The sequence below is a fragment of the Schistocerca gregaria genome, chromosome 10, assembly GCF_023897955.1.
Source record: "Schistocerca gregaria isolate iqSchGreg1 chromosome 10, iqSchGreg1.2, whole genome shotgun sequence".
NCBI classification, from domain to species: domain Eukaryota; kingdom Metazoa; phylum Arthropoda; class Insecta; order Orthoptera; family Acrididae; genus Schistocerca; species Schistocerca gregaria.
The window spans coordinates 140044276-140062369 of NC_064929.1; the positions used below are offsets into that span (position 1 = coordinate 140044276).

Consider the following 18094-nt stretch of genomic DNA (forward strand, 5'->3'; position numbering starts at 1 on the left):
CTAGAGATATCTTACAATTTAAAACCTGGTTCCTAAATCTCTGTCTTACCATTATATAATCCATCTGAAACCGTCTAGTGTCTCCAGGCTTCTTCCACGTATACAACCTTCTTTCATGATTCTTAAACGAAGTGTTAGCTATGATTAGGTTATGCTCTGTGCAAAATTCTACCAGGCGGCTTCCTCTTTCATTCCTTATCTCAGTCAATATTCACCTACTACTTTTTCTTCTCTTCCTTTTCCTACTATCGAATTCCAGTCTCCCACGACCATTAAATTTTCGTCTCGCTTAACTATCTGAATAATTTCTTTTGTCGCAACATTCATTTCTTTAATACCTTCATCTGTGGAGATACTTAGCATATAAACGTGTAGTAGTGTGGTAGGTGTGGGCTTCGTGTCTATCTTGGCTACAATAAAGCGTTCACTATGCTGTTCATAGTAGCTTATCCGCGTTCCTATTTTTTATTCATTATTAAACCAACTCCTGCATTTCCCCTATTTGAGTTTGTATTTATAACCCTGTATTCACCTGATCAGAAGTCTTTTTCCTCCTGCCACCGAACTTCACTAGTTCCCTCTATATCTTAGTGTAACCTATCCAATTCCCTTTTTAAATTTTTCTGATCTACCTGCCCGATTAAGGGTCCTGACATTCGACGGTCCGATCCGTAGAACGCCACTTTTGTTTCTCCTTATAAGACGTCCTCCTGAGTAGTCTCGCCGGAAGATCCGAATGGGGAACTATTTTACCTCCGGGATATTTTACCCAAGAGGACATCATCATTACTTAACCAACAAGGCCGTTCTGGTTTCTGTAACAAGGCCAGATCAGTCAATCACGCAGGCTGTTACCCCTGCAATTACTGGAAAGGCTGCTGCCCCTCTTCAGGAACCACACGTTTGTCTGGCCTCTCAACAGATACCCCTCCGTTGTGGTTGCACCTACGGTATGGCTATCTGTATCACTGAGGCACGCAAACACCTCGCTACCAACGGCAAAATCCATGGGTCATTGTGGAGGGGGGGGGGGGGGGGGGGGGGGGGGAGAGAGAGAGAGAGAGAGAGAGAGAGAGAGAGAGAGAGAAACATGTCCCAGCAATATTGTCATCTTGGTTGAAAAGTGTTCGGTCTTTTTTTTTTCTTTTTTAGCCGAACTGTTCGGTATTTCACCTCAGTGTTCGATGTTCGCTATTGAAGCATGAGTGGTTCCGTATTTTTAGAATTCCATCCATTATGCTAATTTATTGTTGGCGGTTCCATACAGCAATGCCCTCGTGGAAAGAATCTTAGGGCACTTGAATCATTTATGGTCTGACATCGACACCAAACTGAGAGTCCGTACGGTAAAAGCAGAGTAATTTGAAGTTTGCAAGATGCAACGATTTTTACGAAAAAATTAAAGGAAACAAAAATTTCTTGGACGCTGTAACTGCAGTTGAGTAGGCGTAAGTTGATTCCTACCATTTGCAGTAGACTTGGCTACTGTTTCTATGTTTCGATACAGTGTATCGATACGTGGAACTGTTTCAGTGTTTCGGAACGGCTACGGTTCACTGTTTCGAAACAGTGGTGTTTCATTCCGCCCCTGTCTCGGATAACCGGACCCGATTCTATCTCGGGCCAGACACAGAAACTGTATCGTTGTTTCAAAATAAGGCTCTTTCAGTCCACCTGTGCTTGTCACGGACTAATTGTATCGAAACAGTGATGTTTCATTCCGTGTCGGACGAGATACGGGCTCGGCACAAGTACTGAAACACATTTAACATAACTCTTCATGAAACATTTTCAAGAGTGTAGAAATCGTTTTGACATGAAACAGCATGAAGCTTAAGATATGCGAAAATAAAGCTTCGTTTCTAGCTGACTGTCATATTCCGAAATGGCGCAACATCTGCTTTAAAAACACTAACCAAACAATAAAACAATGCATACTATTCACATTCAAAATCATAAATATGTGAAAAACACTTTTTGATAACATACGCTTCCCTGTTCATTTACAGTAATCATATTAAGAAACGCAAGAAAGCCTACAACATTTTGAATAAAAAAAAAAGGCGTAGGGTGACAGTTATTAGACATCGGTACACACAAATCTGATGTAGGTATAATTGCAAGCAATCTGTTTGACATATCATTGATGGTGTAATGGTGAACGGGAAGGGCTAGGAAGCATGGTGAATTTATTGTAACGGTTCGAAACACCTTGAAAGACATTTTTTCTGTTATATTTGGTTATTTATTCGAATTATTTGGCGTTATTTGTGAGTCTATAGTCACTGTGCCTATTAATGATTCCCTTTGCGTGCATGGAAATTAGCAGGCTGGGTATATTACCCATACTAACGGAATGTGGGAATCCCGTTAGCATATCCGTTGTGTCTGCAGTTTGCTCTCACCTCCAGTTCCGTTCGTGGTGGCTCTTCTGTCTTCAGCTATGGCTGTCCTCAGCCAATTGAAAAGTATGAAAGTCACACAACACGAAAGCAGCGCATTTGCTGCAGGAAATACGATACGAAACTGCCAAGACGCCTAATTGATAATTTCATACTTTCTGCGATATGATTAGCGCTCTGGCACCTCATTTTTGTTTCTGTGGACATACTTATACAGTAGACAATCAAGATGATACAATGTCTAGGTTTATTAGATTACAAAAAACAATCTGTTTCACTGTTTCGAAACAGCGTATCGAAACATTACATTGCACTGTTTCATTTGTTTCGAAACAGTTACGTGTTTCAGTTTGCCCATCTCTAATTTGCAGCGTGATGTGCACGGCAACTGCACGGGGCTGCCTCAACCAAAAAGGTAACCCGATTTTGTAAGCGTATCTATGGCAACGCCTCAGTGTTGTCACCGCTCCGTAAACGGATACTGTTATTAATATCGTCTGCAGGCAGTTGAAATCTGGCAACAGCGCTGCGAGCTGTCAGGGATTCTCTTACGCCGTCTCGACTAAAGCAGTAATAAATGCGGTTTTTAATGTCTACTTTTATTGTGTCAACCCCCAGCCCAAGCTAATCCTTTCGCCAGGTAATGTTTGGTACTATGACAATTTAATCTGACAACCCTAATTGTCTCACGTCGTTACTAACCAACAAGGCAGCCATATTGCATACACAATGTGATTCAGCAGATTGCCTAGGATTTTCGAGCGATCAGCGATTGATCGTTGGGATTTGCTCACACACGTGCGATCTGCGACATGATTGATCGCCCATACGGGGGATCACTGCGATCCGTCGCTCGTGTCTGGGGCCCCCAACATTTTCACAGAGTACAATAATCTCTGGAGTGAGCATTGCGTTCTGCAAATGTTGTCGTCGTTCAACTGGGATTGTCACGTGATCATCGGGATAGCACTGTTTGTATACGCCTTCTGCAGATCTCGAAACAAATATTAGACTATTCGCTGCATATTTACCATTTATTATCGTTGTTGTAGAGAATGCAAAAAGGAATACGTGAATGGAGCAGAAATTTGTGTTAAATGATAACGTTGGTTGCATTTTGAATAAATCCTTTAAATCTGTTGCAATAAGTGTGCAAAATGTGTAGGATTACTGAGCAAGTCTTGGCCATTTGCAGCAGTCACTTCTAATAGTGCGTTAGGCCTACATTTTGGTATTCATATACACAGAAGGCAGCGAAAACCTACATTTCTTTTGATGCTGAAACTCAAGAAAGAGACTTTGTACGATTGGACTTTTCCTTCTAGATCATCGCACCTGCCTTATCGAAGGTCAGTTTTGTTAATTGGAACAGGAATATGCTTACAATATGGTACTCTGTAACATAATTAAACAATTTTATGTTTTATTCAAAAGCAAAATATTTGTGAAATATTCCACAGTCCTCTGGCCAAAAAGATGTTTTCCGTAATACAGAAGCGTGTGTGTGTGTGTGTGTGTGTGTGTGTGTGTGTGTGTGTGTGTGTGTGTGTGTGTGCGAAAAAAACGTTTAAGTATTACCAGCGAGAAAAGTTACGTGATAGCCTTAAAAAAAATGATAGACCCGGGTGGCATTGTTGCTAATGTTCGGCAAATTCGGTGTTTTTTTTTTGGTATACTTTCAAAGGCAATGGCTTATGTAAATTTGTTTTGTAACGCTATCAAAGCAAATATTTACCAAAATAATCTCGTTAATCCTCGCAATACCAAGTGGGAGGTGGTTATTTTACGCTCACATTTTGAAAATACTGTAACCTAGTCAGTTACTTTATATTTAAAAATTTTGAAAAAAAATGGTTTAATGAATTTTTGAACCGGGCGCCATAAATGTCAAAGTTTTTTAGTTTAATGTAACGCAGAAAGTTAAAGTCTCACAATTAGTAGTGGATGTTAAGTTTCCCAATGAATGTTGTTGCCGGCCGCGGTGGTCGTGCGGTCGCAGGTTCGAATCCTGCCTCGGGCATGGATGTGTCTGATGTCCTTAGGTTAGTTAGGTTTAAGTAGTTCTAAGTTCTAGGGGACTGATGACCTCATATGTTAAGTCCCATAGTGTTCAGAGCCAATGAAATGTTGTATTCAATATTTTCAGGTTCAAATGGCTCTGGGCACTGTGGGACTTAACTGCTGAGGTCATCAGTCCCCTAGAACTTAGCACTACTTAAACTTAACTAACCTAAGGACATCACACATATCCATGCCCGAGGCAGGATTCGAACCTGTGACGTAGCGGTCGCGCGGCTCCAGACTGTAGCGCCTAGAACAGCCCGGCCACTCCGGCCGGCTTTTTCAGGTTCCGTACCTTACTTACACAGGAATATCTCTTGAAAGAGTATGTTTTAAGCAATTCAACCCCACTCCTCTTGGTAGTACACATATGCTGTTTATATAAATCATCAACAATCAACGAATTTTGTTTTTCTGATTTTTTTTATGGTGCACTTAGTGCCCTCACCCCTCCGCATGGTAATTTCCAATATGGAACATGCATTGGTACTTCTAGGAATAATACAATGAAAATGCCGGATAGAACCGAAAAATAGCTGTGGTTGTCACAGGAATAAAGAAATAAGTACACTTGTCACAAGGAAACGAATAGGACGTTCATTTTACTTTTTAGAGCTAAGAACCTAGTATTTTCCAGGTATCAAATTCAAACTATTACGCCTATGAAACACCACACCAAATCCACCGTACTCACGACGAAAATAATGAGATTTAAACGTACAGAGCGCTTTGCGGGCCAGCTCAAGCCATCCTGACATCACGTGACCAGGGTTAGCTTACGTTGACAACATGAAATCTGTTCTGCGCATTAGAATGCTCACTTTCTAATCTGTGTGAATTTTAAGTTATTTATTTTTAAATACGCGGTTAGGGAGAGGTGGGAGGTGCAGTAAGCTCTCTGGCTGCCCAACAATCGCAACCAGCGGCTTAAGCTGATGGCATTGTTTGCAGACTAGTGCGCCGGTAATTGTTGAACTGTGTAGTTGTAAGAAGATCAACGCATCGAACGGCTGTACGTGTCATCACATGCTGAAACATCAAGGTATGATCCAACTCATCTCTAATCATTAAGCAAAGCGATTTAGAAAAGATTGCTGTATGGTGTGTCAGGTGGCAGTTGACGCTAAATAACGAAAAGTGTGAGATGATCCACATGAGTTCCAAAAGAAATCCGTTGGAATTCGATTACAATTGTCAAGGCTGTCAATTCAACTAAGTACCTGGGTGTTAAAATTACGAACAACTTCAGTTGGAAGGACCACATAGATAATATTGTGGGGAAGGCGAGCCAAAGGTTGCGTTTCATTGGCAGGACACTTAGAAGATGCAACAAGTCCACTAAAGAGACAGCTTACACTACACTCGTTCGTCCTCTGTTAGAATATTGCTGCGCGGTGTGGGATCCTTACCAGGTGGGATTGACGGAGGACATCGAAAGGGTGCAAAAAAGGGCAGCTTGTTTTGTATTATCGCGTTATAGGGGAGAGAGTGTGGCAGATATGATACACGAGTTGGGATGTAAGTCATTACAGCATAGACGTTTTTCGTCGCGGCGAGAGCTTTTTACGAAATTTCAGTCACCAACTTTCTCTTCCGAATGCGAAAATATTTTGTTGAGCCCAACCTACATAGGTAGGAATGATCATCAAAATAAAATAAGAGAAATCAGAGCTCGAACAGAAAGGTTTAGGTGTTCGTTTTTCCCGCTCGCTGTTCGGGAGTGGAATAGTAGAGAGATAGTATGATTGTGGTTCTATGAACCCTCTGCCAAGCACTTAAATGTGAATTGCAGAGTAGTCATGTAGATGTAGATAGATGTAATTCGAACAACAGTATACTGCTGTAACGCCTACTATACTGACTGTATGACGTATAATGTCCTCGTTACTATCCATAACGCGTGATGAAAGTGACACTAAAATGGGCCACGAACGGGCGGGAATTAGCACTACTTGCATCATTACAGATAATAAATATTTTCGTTCCATATGTACAACTGAAGATTCGCAATACTATGAATGAGGCGCAATTAATGCAATGACCGAACGAACCTAGTATATTTAAAAGCCCCTGTAAACGGAAAACTTAATGACCTTAATGTTGTCTTTGCACGTGTACGAGTGTAATTAAGACGAGGGAGATCATTCATTGCAATATCATAAACAAAACAAGCAAAATTCGCAGATTTTCGGTTCGTTCGCATTGACTTCACAACTTCAGTAACAAAATCAATTTACAATGATGAAGCCATTTTGTGTGCTTTGAAATATAAATTGGAGAGGAAAATAGTCGAGTACACAGACAGCACATTGCCTTTATGAAATGCCTCCTCCGTTTCATCGTCGCCGTTTTTGTCAACAATAGCGATTGCGACTACCACACTGTGAACAAATAGTATGTCAAATTTCCCGTGCGATTAGATTTGTAAGCGTATAGTTATGTTCGAGTTTTTCAAGAGAGGAAGTTTTTGAAATTGGTTTCAGGCAAAGGCTGTTCGACCACATACGATGATGGCACACGACGTCCTCAAAATAATGGATGAAGGTAGTCGGGCATAGATACAGACGGTTTCTTGACTACCGAAAGGCGGTAGACTCAATACAATTATTATCGAAAATACGATCATGCGCGATATCGAGCGAGATTTGAGACGTGATTGAGGATTTATTGGTGGGGAGACACGCCATGTTATCTTGAACGGAGTGTCATCGATAGATCGTAGAAGTAACTTAAAAGTGTTCTCCAGCAAAGAGTGTTGGGAACCTTGCTGTTCATGTTGTATATAATGGGTCCAGTGAGGAATGATCGGTATTCACGGATATGACTGGAATGTTTGAAGTCCAGTAGACATGGGCTCTAAAATCCGTAACCTAAGAGCTATGGGCACTTGTTCGTTAGAAGAAATGTTTCGCAGTAGCGAAGATGAACCAAATGCTCGTAGCCCTTAAGATCAAAATATGGAAGGCAAAGAGCTTGCACTAGAAGATACTTGTTTCATAGTATCGAAGATGTAGTGCTCATAGCTGTTATGGTATGCATTTTAGAGCCCATATTTACTCGACGTTTTTGCTTCGAATGATAGTTCCTGTTATATCCCTAAATATTCAATATTTCTCCCGGGACATCCCGTATTAATGCCTTAGACAGTATTAAGTGTGACCTCAGACTTTTCGCAGATTCATGAAATACTGTCTGAAAAGGCGTAACCAAATATAGTCAAGTCTTGATAAGAAGTGGTGCAAAAATTGGCAACTTGCGTTAAATGTTCAGAAATGTAAAATTTTGCAATTCACTAAACAAAAAGACGTAGAATGTTAAGACTGCAATATCAGAGAATCACTATTGGAATTGGTCAACTCATACAAACATGTGGGTGTGACCCTTTGTAGGTAAATGAATGAAATATGCGCAGTCGTGGCAGCTTTCGTTTATCGGTAGAATACTAGAGAAATTCACTCTGTCTATGAAGGAGATGGCTTACAAATTACTCGTGTGACCCATTCTAGAATACTGCTCAAGTGTATTGGACCTGTACCAAGTAGGACTAACATTGGATATTGAACGTATACGGAATAGGGCACCTGTAATGTCACAGGCTTGTTTTACCCATGACAGTCACGGAGAGGATGAAAGACATAATCGGCAGACGCTGACACAGACGTAAACTATCTCAAGGAAGCTAACTTATAAATGATAAATCTAGGAACATACTTAAACTCCCAGTAGCCTACGTATCGCTGTCATACGGATCGTGGGATTATAAGATTTGGGCACTTGCGCAGTTTAGGGGGTACATGCGCTGATCACGAGAAAAGTACCTATTTTTGAAGGAAACGCTTATTTCTGCAGATATAAGCATATGTCTGGCAAAAAGCTAAAGAAAAAAAATAGAAGGTATTTCGGAACTCGCCGTGCTACGAATGTATATCTGTGCAAAATAAACAAATATGATTTTTTGAGAATATTTTCTTATTAATTCAATCTTTTTTACAAAAAATGTTTTTGAAATTCTGTGCATACATATGCAATAGGCCTACATCATTTTTGATAAAAAAATTTATTGAGGCATTTAATTGGTTGTGATTCTTGAGTTTCTCCCGGCGTATTTGATAAAATATCCAGGGGTGTACTGCCGGTCTACAGTGTCCAACGGGCACACTGTAGACCGGCAGTACGCCCGTCGATATTTTGATTATTTAATTGGCTCTTTTTTTGCATCCATATGAAAATAAGTACTTTTTTGGTTACGAACGCATCAGATATGACTGTAACACACAATTTTTGAAATAAAAATTTGTTTGGTATTCCGTGCATATATATCCTTATATCTTCAGAAGTACGAGTTTCCTTCAAAAATAGGTACTTTTCTCGTGATCAGCGCATGCATAAGTGCCAATATTTGTTGACGCACAGAAGGCCTTTAAACAGTTATTATTACCGCGCTCCATACTTAAACAGAACGCGAAAAATCGTAACATTTGCATAGGGAAGTGGGTGCCCCATACCACCACTTTGCAGAGTATGGCTGAGAAGCAGACTAATTATCCATTATCCAATGGGATATTTGCAAGACATGAATACAAAATATTTAACAGCGTTGCGTAAAGCAATGTTATATAAGGACAAACTAAAATCTGTTAGTCGCGTAGCACCATTACCAATAGGGGGACAATTTTTGAAAAATAATCTACAATTTTTGACATGTTGTACAGGGTAACTGAGATGATATTTTCCACCGCACACCAGTATTCAGTTTGTTGTCGCATAACGTTGTCTACCTATTTCTCATTTCTGCTACTTCTTTCTTTTCTCTTCGGTGCGGCGTTTATCATGCTGATGACGGGAACGGCAAATCACTGGTCTCTGCAAAGTGGCATCCTCTTTTTTTTTTAATTTTTTTTCCTCCAAACTGTCGAATTTCTGTGCAGCTTATAGAAACACTTGAGAAAGATGCGTTATAGCTCTAAGTTGGTCTCTTGCAAAGAGTAATATTCTGATACTTGCAATGTGTAAAATAGATAATGTTAAAATGCGATGAAAAACGTTCGTGTCTTGCAGAACATAAAGAGCAAGCTCCTAAAGCAGGGAAAGATTAATTTATGAATCAGTGTTAACTGATGGACATTATGCTAAAAATTTCTGTAACAGTGTTTTCAGTCCAAGTGAATGCAGTTGCCAGGAAATAATTATGTATTAAGTGAATTTAGCATTTCCATCATTATTTTCAGGTTAACATAAGCAGTTTTATTTTCTGAAACCAGTAATTTAAAGTGGTGCTTGTGATTATGAAAATGGTATTGGTTTTTTATGTTAATAGATGAATGTTATACTTATTTTTAATGACAATATACAGAAATTATACAGTCATTTTGCTACAAACTACAATACACGAAGTGCATTACTACGACTTCTAAGGACAGAGTTGCATGGAAGACTATGAAGTCTAAACCTGCTGTAATGTTGTTGATACTACCAGTGCACATTTAATATTAGTTAACAGCGGAGAAAAAAACAAAAGTGCTATCGCCTAATGCTGTTCATGCAGTCAGACTTAAGCATTATTATGCACGACTTTTTAATTTACGTGTTTACTGTTAATTCTATTCGCAGCACAGTTTACAGACAGCATCCACGTACCACACGGACGTCTAATGCACTTTTCGCAAGATCGATCTTCATTGGGAGGAAGTTCTTTTTAATTTTTTTCCGCTTAAAATCAGTGTCATACTTAAATTTGATTTCAGACATAATTTGACTTCAGACATAATTTGGTTATGCAAGAGTTTTAAATTAAAAATCACATTACATTTTTAAAATCTACGTTCCTCTGTTAGCTTCAGTTTAGGCCTGATCAATTTGAGGCGAATCACAAGGGCGGTGTTCAACTATTTCATGCGTGATGCAGCTCTCATTCTAAACAATTTGAGAAACCATTTAACATTTTCCGACCAAATTATTCTTGCCAAACAAATTGTTGGAGACAATAATTTGCCACTTCCATCTGTCTGCATTGGACGTGTTGTGATGCAGTACGTATTATTTTCACAAAAACTGAACATTGCTTGGACGCTCGAAATAACAGATACCTTAAGGTTCTGCTGGCAGCTGCGAATTGTATAGACTGAATTTTCCGGAGCTTTAAATTAATAACCTGGAAGAAGAGAACGACTGCAGTGAGTTCAGCTGTCGAAGGCGATACGATGATGCTCTGCAGTTCTCCCCGAGTGTTATTACGCTGAATGAAAATTTGAAAATTGAGGGCAGACGTACCTGGAAAACACTAGTAGTTCTGGCAACAAAGATAGCGGTTAACAGTCACAATAACTTTCTGAGCAAAAGAGTTCCCAGTATGTTTTCGTGGTCCAAGCTTTCTCAAGTTGCCCTAAAAACTATATCAGCACAGTCCGAGCAAATAATCCAGTTAACGATTCCCTCAGTTTTAAGACTATTCTGCGACTTTCCTTTGTTACATAAAAATTGTAAATGCGTTTTCCATTGCTAAATAACTAAACTATTCGCAGAAAAAACTGCGGAAAAACGCTCGTAACTTCGGCTGACAGACTTAAATTCACGTATAGTTTACGGTTAGTCTTTGCTGTGAGATTACTAGGGCTTCAGCCAATAACAGAACGTTTTCGATCATCTCATCAAATCTTGAAATTTTATGATTTTTAAGCTTTAATTACATGGAAATATTTTGTGAGAACATTGACCGAAAATGCTATTTGATTGCCGTAATCATTTACAATGTCCACCCCTGGTACCTGAGTGGTCAGCGGGACGGTATGTCATATCTAACGGCCCGGGTTCGATTCCCGCTTCGTGGGAGATTTTCGCCGCCCAAGGACTGGATGTTGTGTTAACCTTATCACCTTTATTTCATTCACATCGACACGCAAGTCGCCGAAGTGGCGGCATTTCCATTTACAATAACAACAGGTACGAACCATAGAAAAATGGCCTAATATGTATTCTACGTGAACAAGTGTTTCGATGACTAAATAGAGTACAAACTCCGGGATGCCCCCACCCCACCTAAAAAAAATGCTGAATGACAGATATGTGAACAAAAAGTTGCCAAGTTTGGAGAGGTGTCGCGAAGTCATTTCCTTTACTAAGGCGCACTGAGATGAGACGATATGATATGCGATAGGATTCAGAAGCAACCCGCATCGGCGGAGTACATAGAAACGGAACGGAAGCGACTTCACTGGATCGCACTGGGGCGACAGCGAACGACACCGATATATACACTAGATGACCAAAAGTATCCGAACACCTCAAGTTCGTGGCGCCCTCCATCATTAATGCTGGAATTCAATATGGTGTTGCCCCACCCTTGTCTTGATAACATCTTCCACTTTCGCAGGCATACGTTCAGTCAGGTGCTGGAAGGTTTCATGGGGAATGGCAGCCCATTCTTCACTGAGTGCTGCACTGAGGAGAGGAGTCGATGTCGCACGGTGAGGCCTGGCACGAAGTCGGCCGGCTTTCCAAAACATCCCAAAAGTGTTCTTTAGGATTCAGGTCAGGACTCTGTGGGGCCCAGTCCATTGCAGGGATGTTACTGTCGTGTAACCACTCCGCCACATGGCGTGCACTATGAGCAGGTGCTCGATCGTGTTGGAAGATGCAATTGCAATCCCCGAATTGCTCTTCAACAGTGGGAAGCAAGAAGGTGCTTGAAACATCAATGTAGGCATGTGCTGCGATAGTGCTATGCAAAACAACAAGGGGTGCAAGCCCCGTCCATGAAAAACACGACCCCACCATAATACCACCGCCTCCGAATGTTACTGTTGGCACTACACACGCTGGCGCAGATGACGTTCACCGCCACACCCACACCCTGCCACCCGGCTGTCACCGAGCGGTTCTAGGCGCTTCAGTCTGGAAATGCGCGACCTCTACGGTCGCAGGCTGGAATCCTGCCTTGAGCATGGGTCTGTGTGATGTCCTTAGGTTAGTTAGGTTTAAGTAGTTACAAGTTCTAGGCGACTGATGACCATAGTGCTCATAGCCATTTGAACCACACCCTGCCATCGGATCGCCACATTATGTACCGTGATTCGGTTACTCCAATCAACGTTTTTCCGCTGTTCAATCATCCAATGCTTTAAGTTCCTCACACCAAGCGAGGCGTCGTTTGGCATTTACCGGCCTGATACGTGGCTTACGAACAGCCGCTCGACCATGAAATCAAAGTTTTCTCACCTCCCAGCGCACTGTAATACTACTTGCAGTGGATCCTGTTGCTGTGATGGTCTGGATAAATGTCTGCCTATTATACACTACATGCTGCACGTGTCCCTTCACGTTTCCATTTCGCTACCACATGGGAAACGGTGGATCTATTGATATTTAGGAGTGTGGAAATCTCGCGTACAGACGTAGGACAAAGGTGGCACCCAATCTCCTTACCAAGTTCGAAGTCCGTGAGTTCCGCGGAGCGTCCCATTCTGCTCTCTCACGTTGTCCAATGATTATTGAGGTCGCCGATGTGCGGAACCTGGCAGTAGGTGGCAGCACCATGCTCCTAATATGAAAAACATGTTTTTGGTGGTGTCGGGATACTTTTGATCACACAATGAAATTTTTACTCTGCAGCGGAGTGTGCGCTGATATGAAACTTCCTGGCAGGTTAAATGTGTGCCAGACCGAGACTCGAACTCGGGACCTTTGCTCACATAGCGTATGTCTATCATATCGCCCGGTACAGGACAAGAGTGCTGGTTACTCCACGCAACTCCTATCGTATAACAGGGAAGGAAAAAACCAACAGTTAAAACCGATATCGGCATTTCAGTCCAGTATAACCAGTTTTTTTTCGGTATTTGCTTTTTTTCGTTTTTAACTAATTTCTGGACGGCATATAAATTTGTTATACCAGCAGCACAGAATTTTTGTTTTTGTCTGAATAAAACTTTTTTTCATAAACGAGTATCGTTTATCCGTAAAATTCTCAGTGCTTTGAAATATCGATTGTGAAAATCGATCGGTACTAGTTCTTTAAGTATTTTGAGCTTGTTTACATGTTTCTGTTGACCTATCATCATTGCCGTAACACATAAGGCCATCTAGTGGAGTTCCCATCTGTATTACGACTTTACCAGACTTGCAGTGTTGTGTGGCATATTATACGATTTGCGTATACATGTAGTGTGCAAGATGTGCTCTCATCTGGCCCCCGGTAGCTGAGTGGTCAGCGCGACAGAATATCAGCCCTAAGGGCCCGGGTTCGATTCCCATCTGGGTCGGAGATTATCTCCTCTCAGGAATGGGTGTTAGGTTGTCTTAATCATCATTATTTCATCCCCATCGACGCACATGTCGCCAAATTTGCGTTCAATTAAAAGACCTACACTCTGCGAAGGGTCTACTCAACGGGAGGTCCTAGTCACACGACATTTATTCATTCAGCTGGCCTTTGCTGTAGTTTCTCGCTGTCACCGTCGCACATCAGTTGTATTCCAGAATGTTAGAATGCGCGCAGAGTAACGTAACAGGTAGATCCGCAGCCGACAAGGCAAGAGTGAGAAATGTAGTGTTGGGGTTTGCGGGCAGACGATGTGGTGGAAATGCTTAGCGCTGGCGGGGAAGTGCCTCTTTGAACTGAAGCCTACGCTCACATTTTCTGTAAATATTAAGTGGAGCTCCTCCACATGGACACTTGTATGGTGACCATTCAAAACGATATACTGTCATCTCCGCTTTGGTTAGTATCTAAAAAGAGTTACGCGAAAACGCAACAAAGGCAGCGACTTGTTTTCGTCCGAATTGTTAATCATTTTTAACTTTCAGAGAAGTGCCATGAGTGGCGAATTTTGCTTAACACCTACATTTCTCTTATTGCCATGTTAAAATTTACGTCTTTGGCCAAAGTAGAGTTTATGCAGTGTTACCTCACGCACATGTTCTGCAGACGCAATTTGTTTGCTAAGTAGTGAGGACTAGGGTAACGTCAACACACACAGCATTTCTCGTTTCACTCACAACCGATGGCCCTTAAAAATTACATTTTTTCATTAAAAGAGTCTTTAGTTGGTGGAATAACTCGACAGATAATGAACTTTCGCATATTAACCTTATGGTAATATACTCTCCTCCTCGTGTGGTATTGTTTGCCAAAATGTCGTTTCGATATCACAAACCGTTTATGAAATATGAAGAATGTTGTTAATATATTAATTCTGGATCTATCGCTGACTGACAGATTGAACTCTACCCAAGTCTAAAGAAAAAATTCGGTATGTTCACTGAGTCTCACATTTGCAGCAACATATCACGTAATACGCGCCAAACGCAAATTCTTAGCGACCCTATTTTTTTCCGGTTTCGCGCCGTCACTTACTTAAGTGCACATTTCGCAATAACTGCATTGACAAAATCGTAGGCACGTCATGCGGCTGATATATAAGGCTGTAAGTAACGCAAAATTGAATGTTTTGTACAGAATAGTTACTGTAAAATCGTCTCGATTCTGTTTGAGCATCGCGTCGCTAACCGGCCGAAAGCGGGCAAAACTAAACTCGCTCAGCGCTTTGGGCGAAAACTGGTTAAGGAATCTTCAAATGTGTGTGAATTCCTAAGGGACCAAACTGCTGAGGTCATCGGTCTCTAGACACACACCACTTAAACTAACTTACACTAAGTATAATACAAACACCCATGCCTGAGGGAGGACTGGATCGGCTATCGTATACTGCGCGGACTCTGCCATCCCTAATTTGGAAATATTTTATTAAGTATCGTAGCAGTGAAGTACAATGCTCCAATTGCTTTAAAATATTAACTGTAGGAGGTACAACAAACTTGATGCACTTTATAAGGACAAAACGAGCACATTGCTCCTTGGTGTTCTATATACTTGGGGTAATAACTGAACCATTAATTTTGTATGTGCTTCAGTATGAAAATAGGGTACCATTCAAAAGTTACGGTCCAGAATAAGCATCCAGTCAGCCGATTAAAATTATTGGATAGTTGACAATCAACACATTGGAACTGTTTAACTCCAATCGGACTGCTCAACATCACGCCACACCGTTCACTGCCACAACAGTTGGTCAGTTTGTAAGGTGCCAGGCAAATCCAACACCTTCCATGAAAACCCTGACATGATAAGCAAATCCAGTAGTATGTCACGTAGCTCCGAATAAATCGTGACAATAAATTAACCAAAGTAATACGAGTAACGAGTGAGCAAATGGAATACCACAGACTAACACAAGAAAGCTGAAATGCATTTCATACCTTCCCACCGTGAGACAGACGCAGTTCCGAGGGGAGAAACGAGAACAGAAGCCGAGAGCAGAACCGTGTTAAGCTGAAGGCCCTACGATAAGGGACGGACACCCATGTAGCCAGCTAACCGCTAGGTCCACCCCCAGCCCATGTTAAAAGATGGAGCCCTGCAGAAGAACAGTATAGATCTTACGATAACGCTAAAAGGACCACACCAGTTGCAAGTTTTAGCGTGAGACTTTTTCGCGTCTCTGTTACGTTGCAAACTTTAAAAACATTGCCCCACCACGAAAAGTATAACGTTTCTCATTGGATAGACAAATTTTTGTAGGCGGAGCTTAAGGTTAACATTGAGACCCTGATTGGTCAGATGAAAACACAGCCAGATAGCTTTTTTTTAAACCAACTTCGGTAAATTGTAGTAAGGAGAAGTTAGGGGAGAGTTGCTTGCGAGAGGGCGAGGTGAGCGGAGCTGTGCTGCCCGCCGCCCCCTGACGAACACCGACAAGGTAATCAACGCACGCGATGCCGCATAACAGCGCATAAAGCTTCACTCAGAACTGCAGACGTCTCTCATCTGTTACACCCCCTTTTTGCGTAATACTAGTGTATTCGTTAATTAAAGCTCGTGGTGTTTACGTTTGCCACTTGAAGTAAAAATCTGAAACGCGATGATTTTTCTGTTATATAGTTATTGAGAAGACACATCAGCCACTGTAATTTACGATAAGTTAGATAAGTAATTAAAGATAATTGAGAGTCACTGTAGACCATTTTGATAGTTTTCTCTTTTGTGAAACTTAATTTAAACCTAGATTATAGATGTGATATGGCATAGGTCATCCTTCAATCGATTGTAGAACTTGGAAACCCATTCAGGGAATATTCGTTCACATTTTTGTTGAACGCAGTTGGTTTTTACCATCCTGTATTAAAACATTTCCTTTTATCAATAGTGCAATTTATAAACGATGTTTTGTGAGTAGAATAAAATTTCCAATGGTAAACGTAACTGCTTTTTCGACGTTATCTTACCAGCTAACTAAAAATAGGAAAGCCTTGAACCCTTTCCACTAAATTTAGTTAGTACTAAGATTCTTTTACAGGGAGTGAAGTGGAGCTGACGTTGAGATCATTTAGTATTTGGTTATATCACCGCTAGTCTCACTGAACTCTTCTGAATTCTACATGTCATGTGTGGTCTGGCGTCTCCTTGCCAGCAACAGGTCCCAGGTTCAAACTAGTCATTTACCAACCCCCCCCCCCCCCCCAGAAAAAAAAACACGCTCAGAGCGTCGTTGCGCGAAAGTGGTAGGGAGACACGATATAGAGCAGACAGACACCACGCAGAATGTTAGAAGTTCACGTCCAATTCCTTGTCTAGCTATCTTTCACCACACACACACACACACACACACACACACACACACACACACACACACACACGATTCTATGAAATATTCACGTTTTATACGCAGTGCTAACCAAATACTACTGGATACTTTTGCACAAGACGCAGTTCAGCGTCAAATGTACATTTATCATAACCACAGAGATCGAATTACAGTAGATAATCTTCGCACGACGTTTCTTGAAGCGGAATTTTTGAATGCTGCAGTTCATCGTTGCGACTCGGCCAGCACAGTTACATATGTTACGTCATAGCGCTGTCGTTAGCGTACAGACCTAACAAGTAGATGCCGGCACAGTAGCTCAACATGTTCGGTCGGAGGGTTAGCAGCCCTCTGTAATAATAATAAAAACCTGAGTAAATGGATCAACGACTAACTTCTGCGGGTGTCGTGGGGAGTCCCCTCCCCCCCCCCCCCCCGAACAAATGCAACGAACAAAATGAGATTTAGAGAAAAAAAGTAGGTCGTCAGTTCGAACATCGTCGAATATAGTGATTTTCTTTATTTCTGGATCAAATTGAAGTAGGTTTATTGTTATTTATATTCAGTTAATTTGTTAACATGTATTTTTTATTTCTAATACTTTGTAATTTCATTGTCATTACTATATTGATTATTTATTTGTTGTTACTTGTCTTCCTATTATTCCTTTTTCATTTGGAATCTGCTTGTGTCATCTGTAATCTGCAACCAAGTGTCAACTAGTAATGTTTATCGATTGGTAACGCGACACCCCGGTGTAGCCAATGTGAAGATAGTTTCAGGTAACTATTTGCTTTTATCGGTGAAACAGATTTTTTTTCCTCCAGAATTGGCTCATATAGGATATGCTTTAATCGCCGTGAACAAAGCGATCGTAATTTTAGTTATGCCGCGAACTGTTGACCTCCCTTTTCTCGGATACATTGCACATAACGAAGTTGTGGTTAGCTTAGGGCATGCATTTAACCCTTTCAGACCCGAATTTGTTTCGGA

At 41.1% G+C, this 18094-nt stretch overlaps 1 protein-coding gene across 5 annotated transcripts in view; it reads left to right on the forward strand.

The window, feature by feature from the left end:
* Nucleotides 1–18094, forward strand: part of LOC126293305 (aminopeptidase N-like) — a 721098-nt gene that overhangs the window by 297179 nt on the left and 405825 nt on the right. Inside the window, exon 1 of one of the 5 annotated variants that reach the window (XM_049986439.1) lies at nucleotides 5435–5505. The exons of the other annotated variants lie outside the window; for them this stretch is intronic. Within the exon in view, the coding sequence (XP_049842396.1) occupies nucleotides 5490–5505 (16 nt within the window). The 5' untranslated portion in view covers nucleotides 5435–5489. Of the gene's footprint in view, nucleotides 1–5434; nucleotides 5506–18094 lie in introns of those variants that run through there. 5 annotated transcript variants of the gene reach the window in all.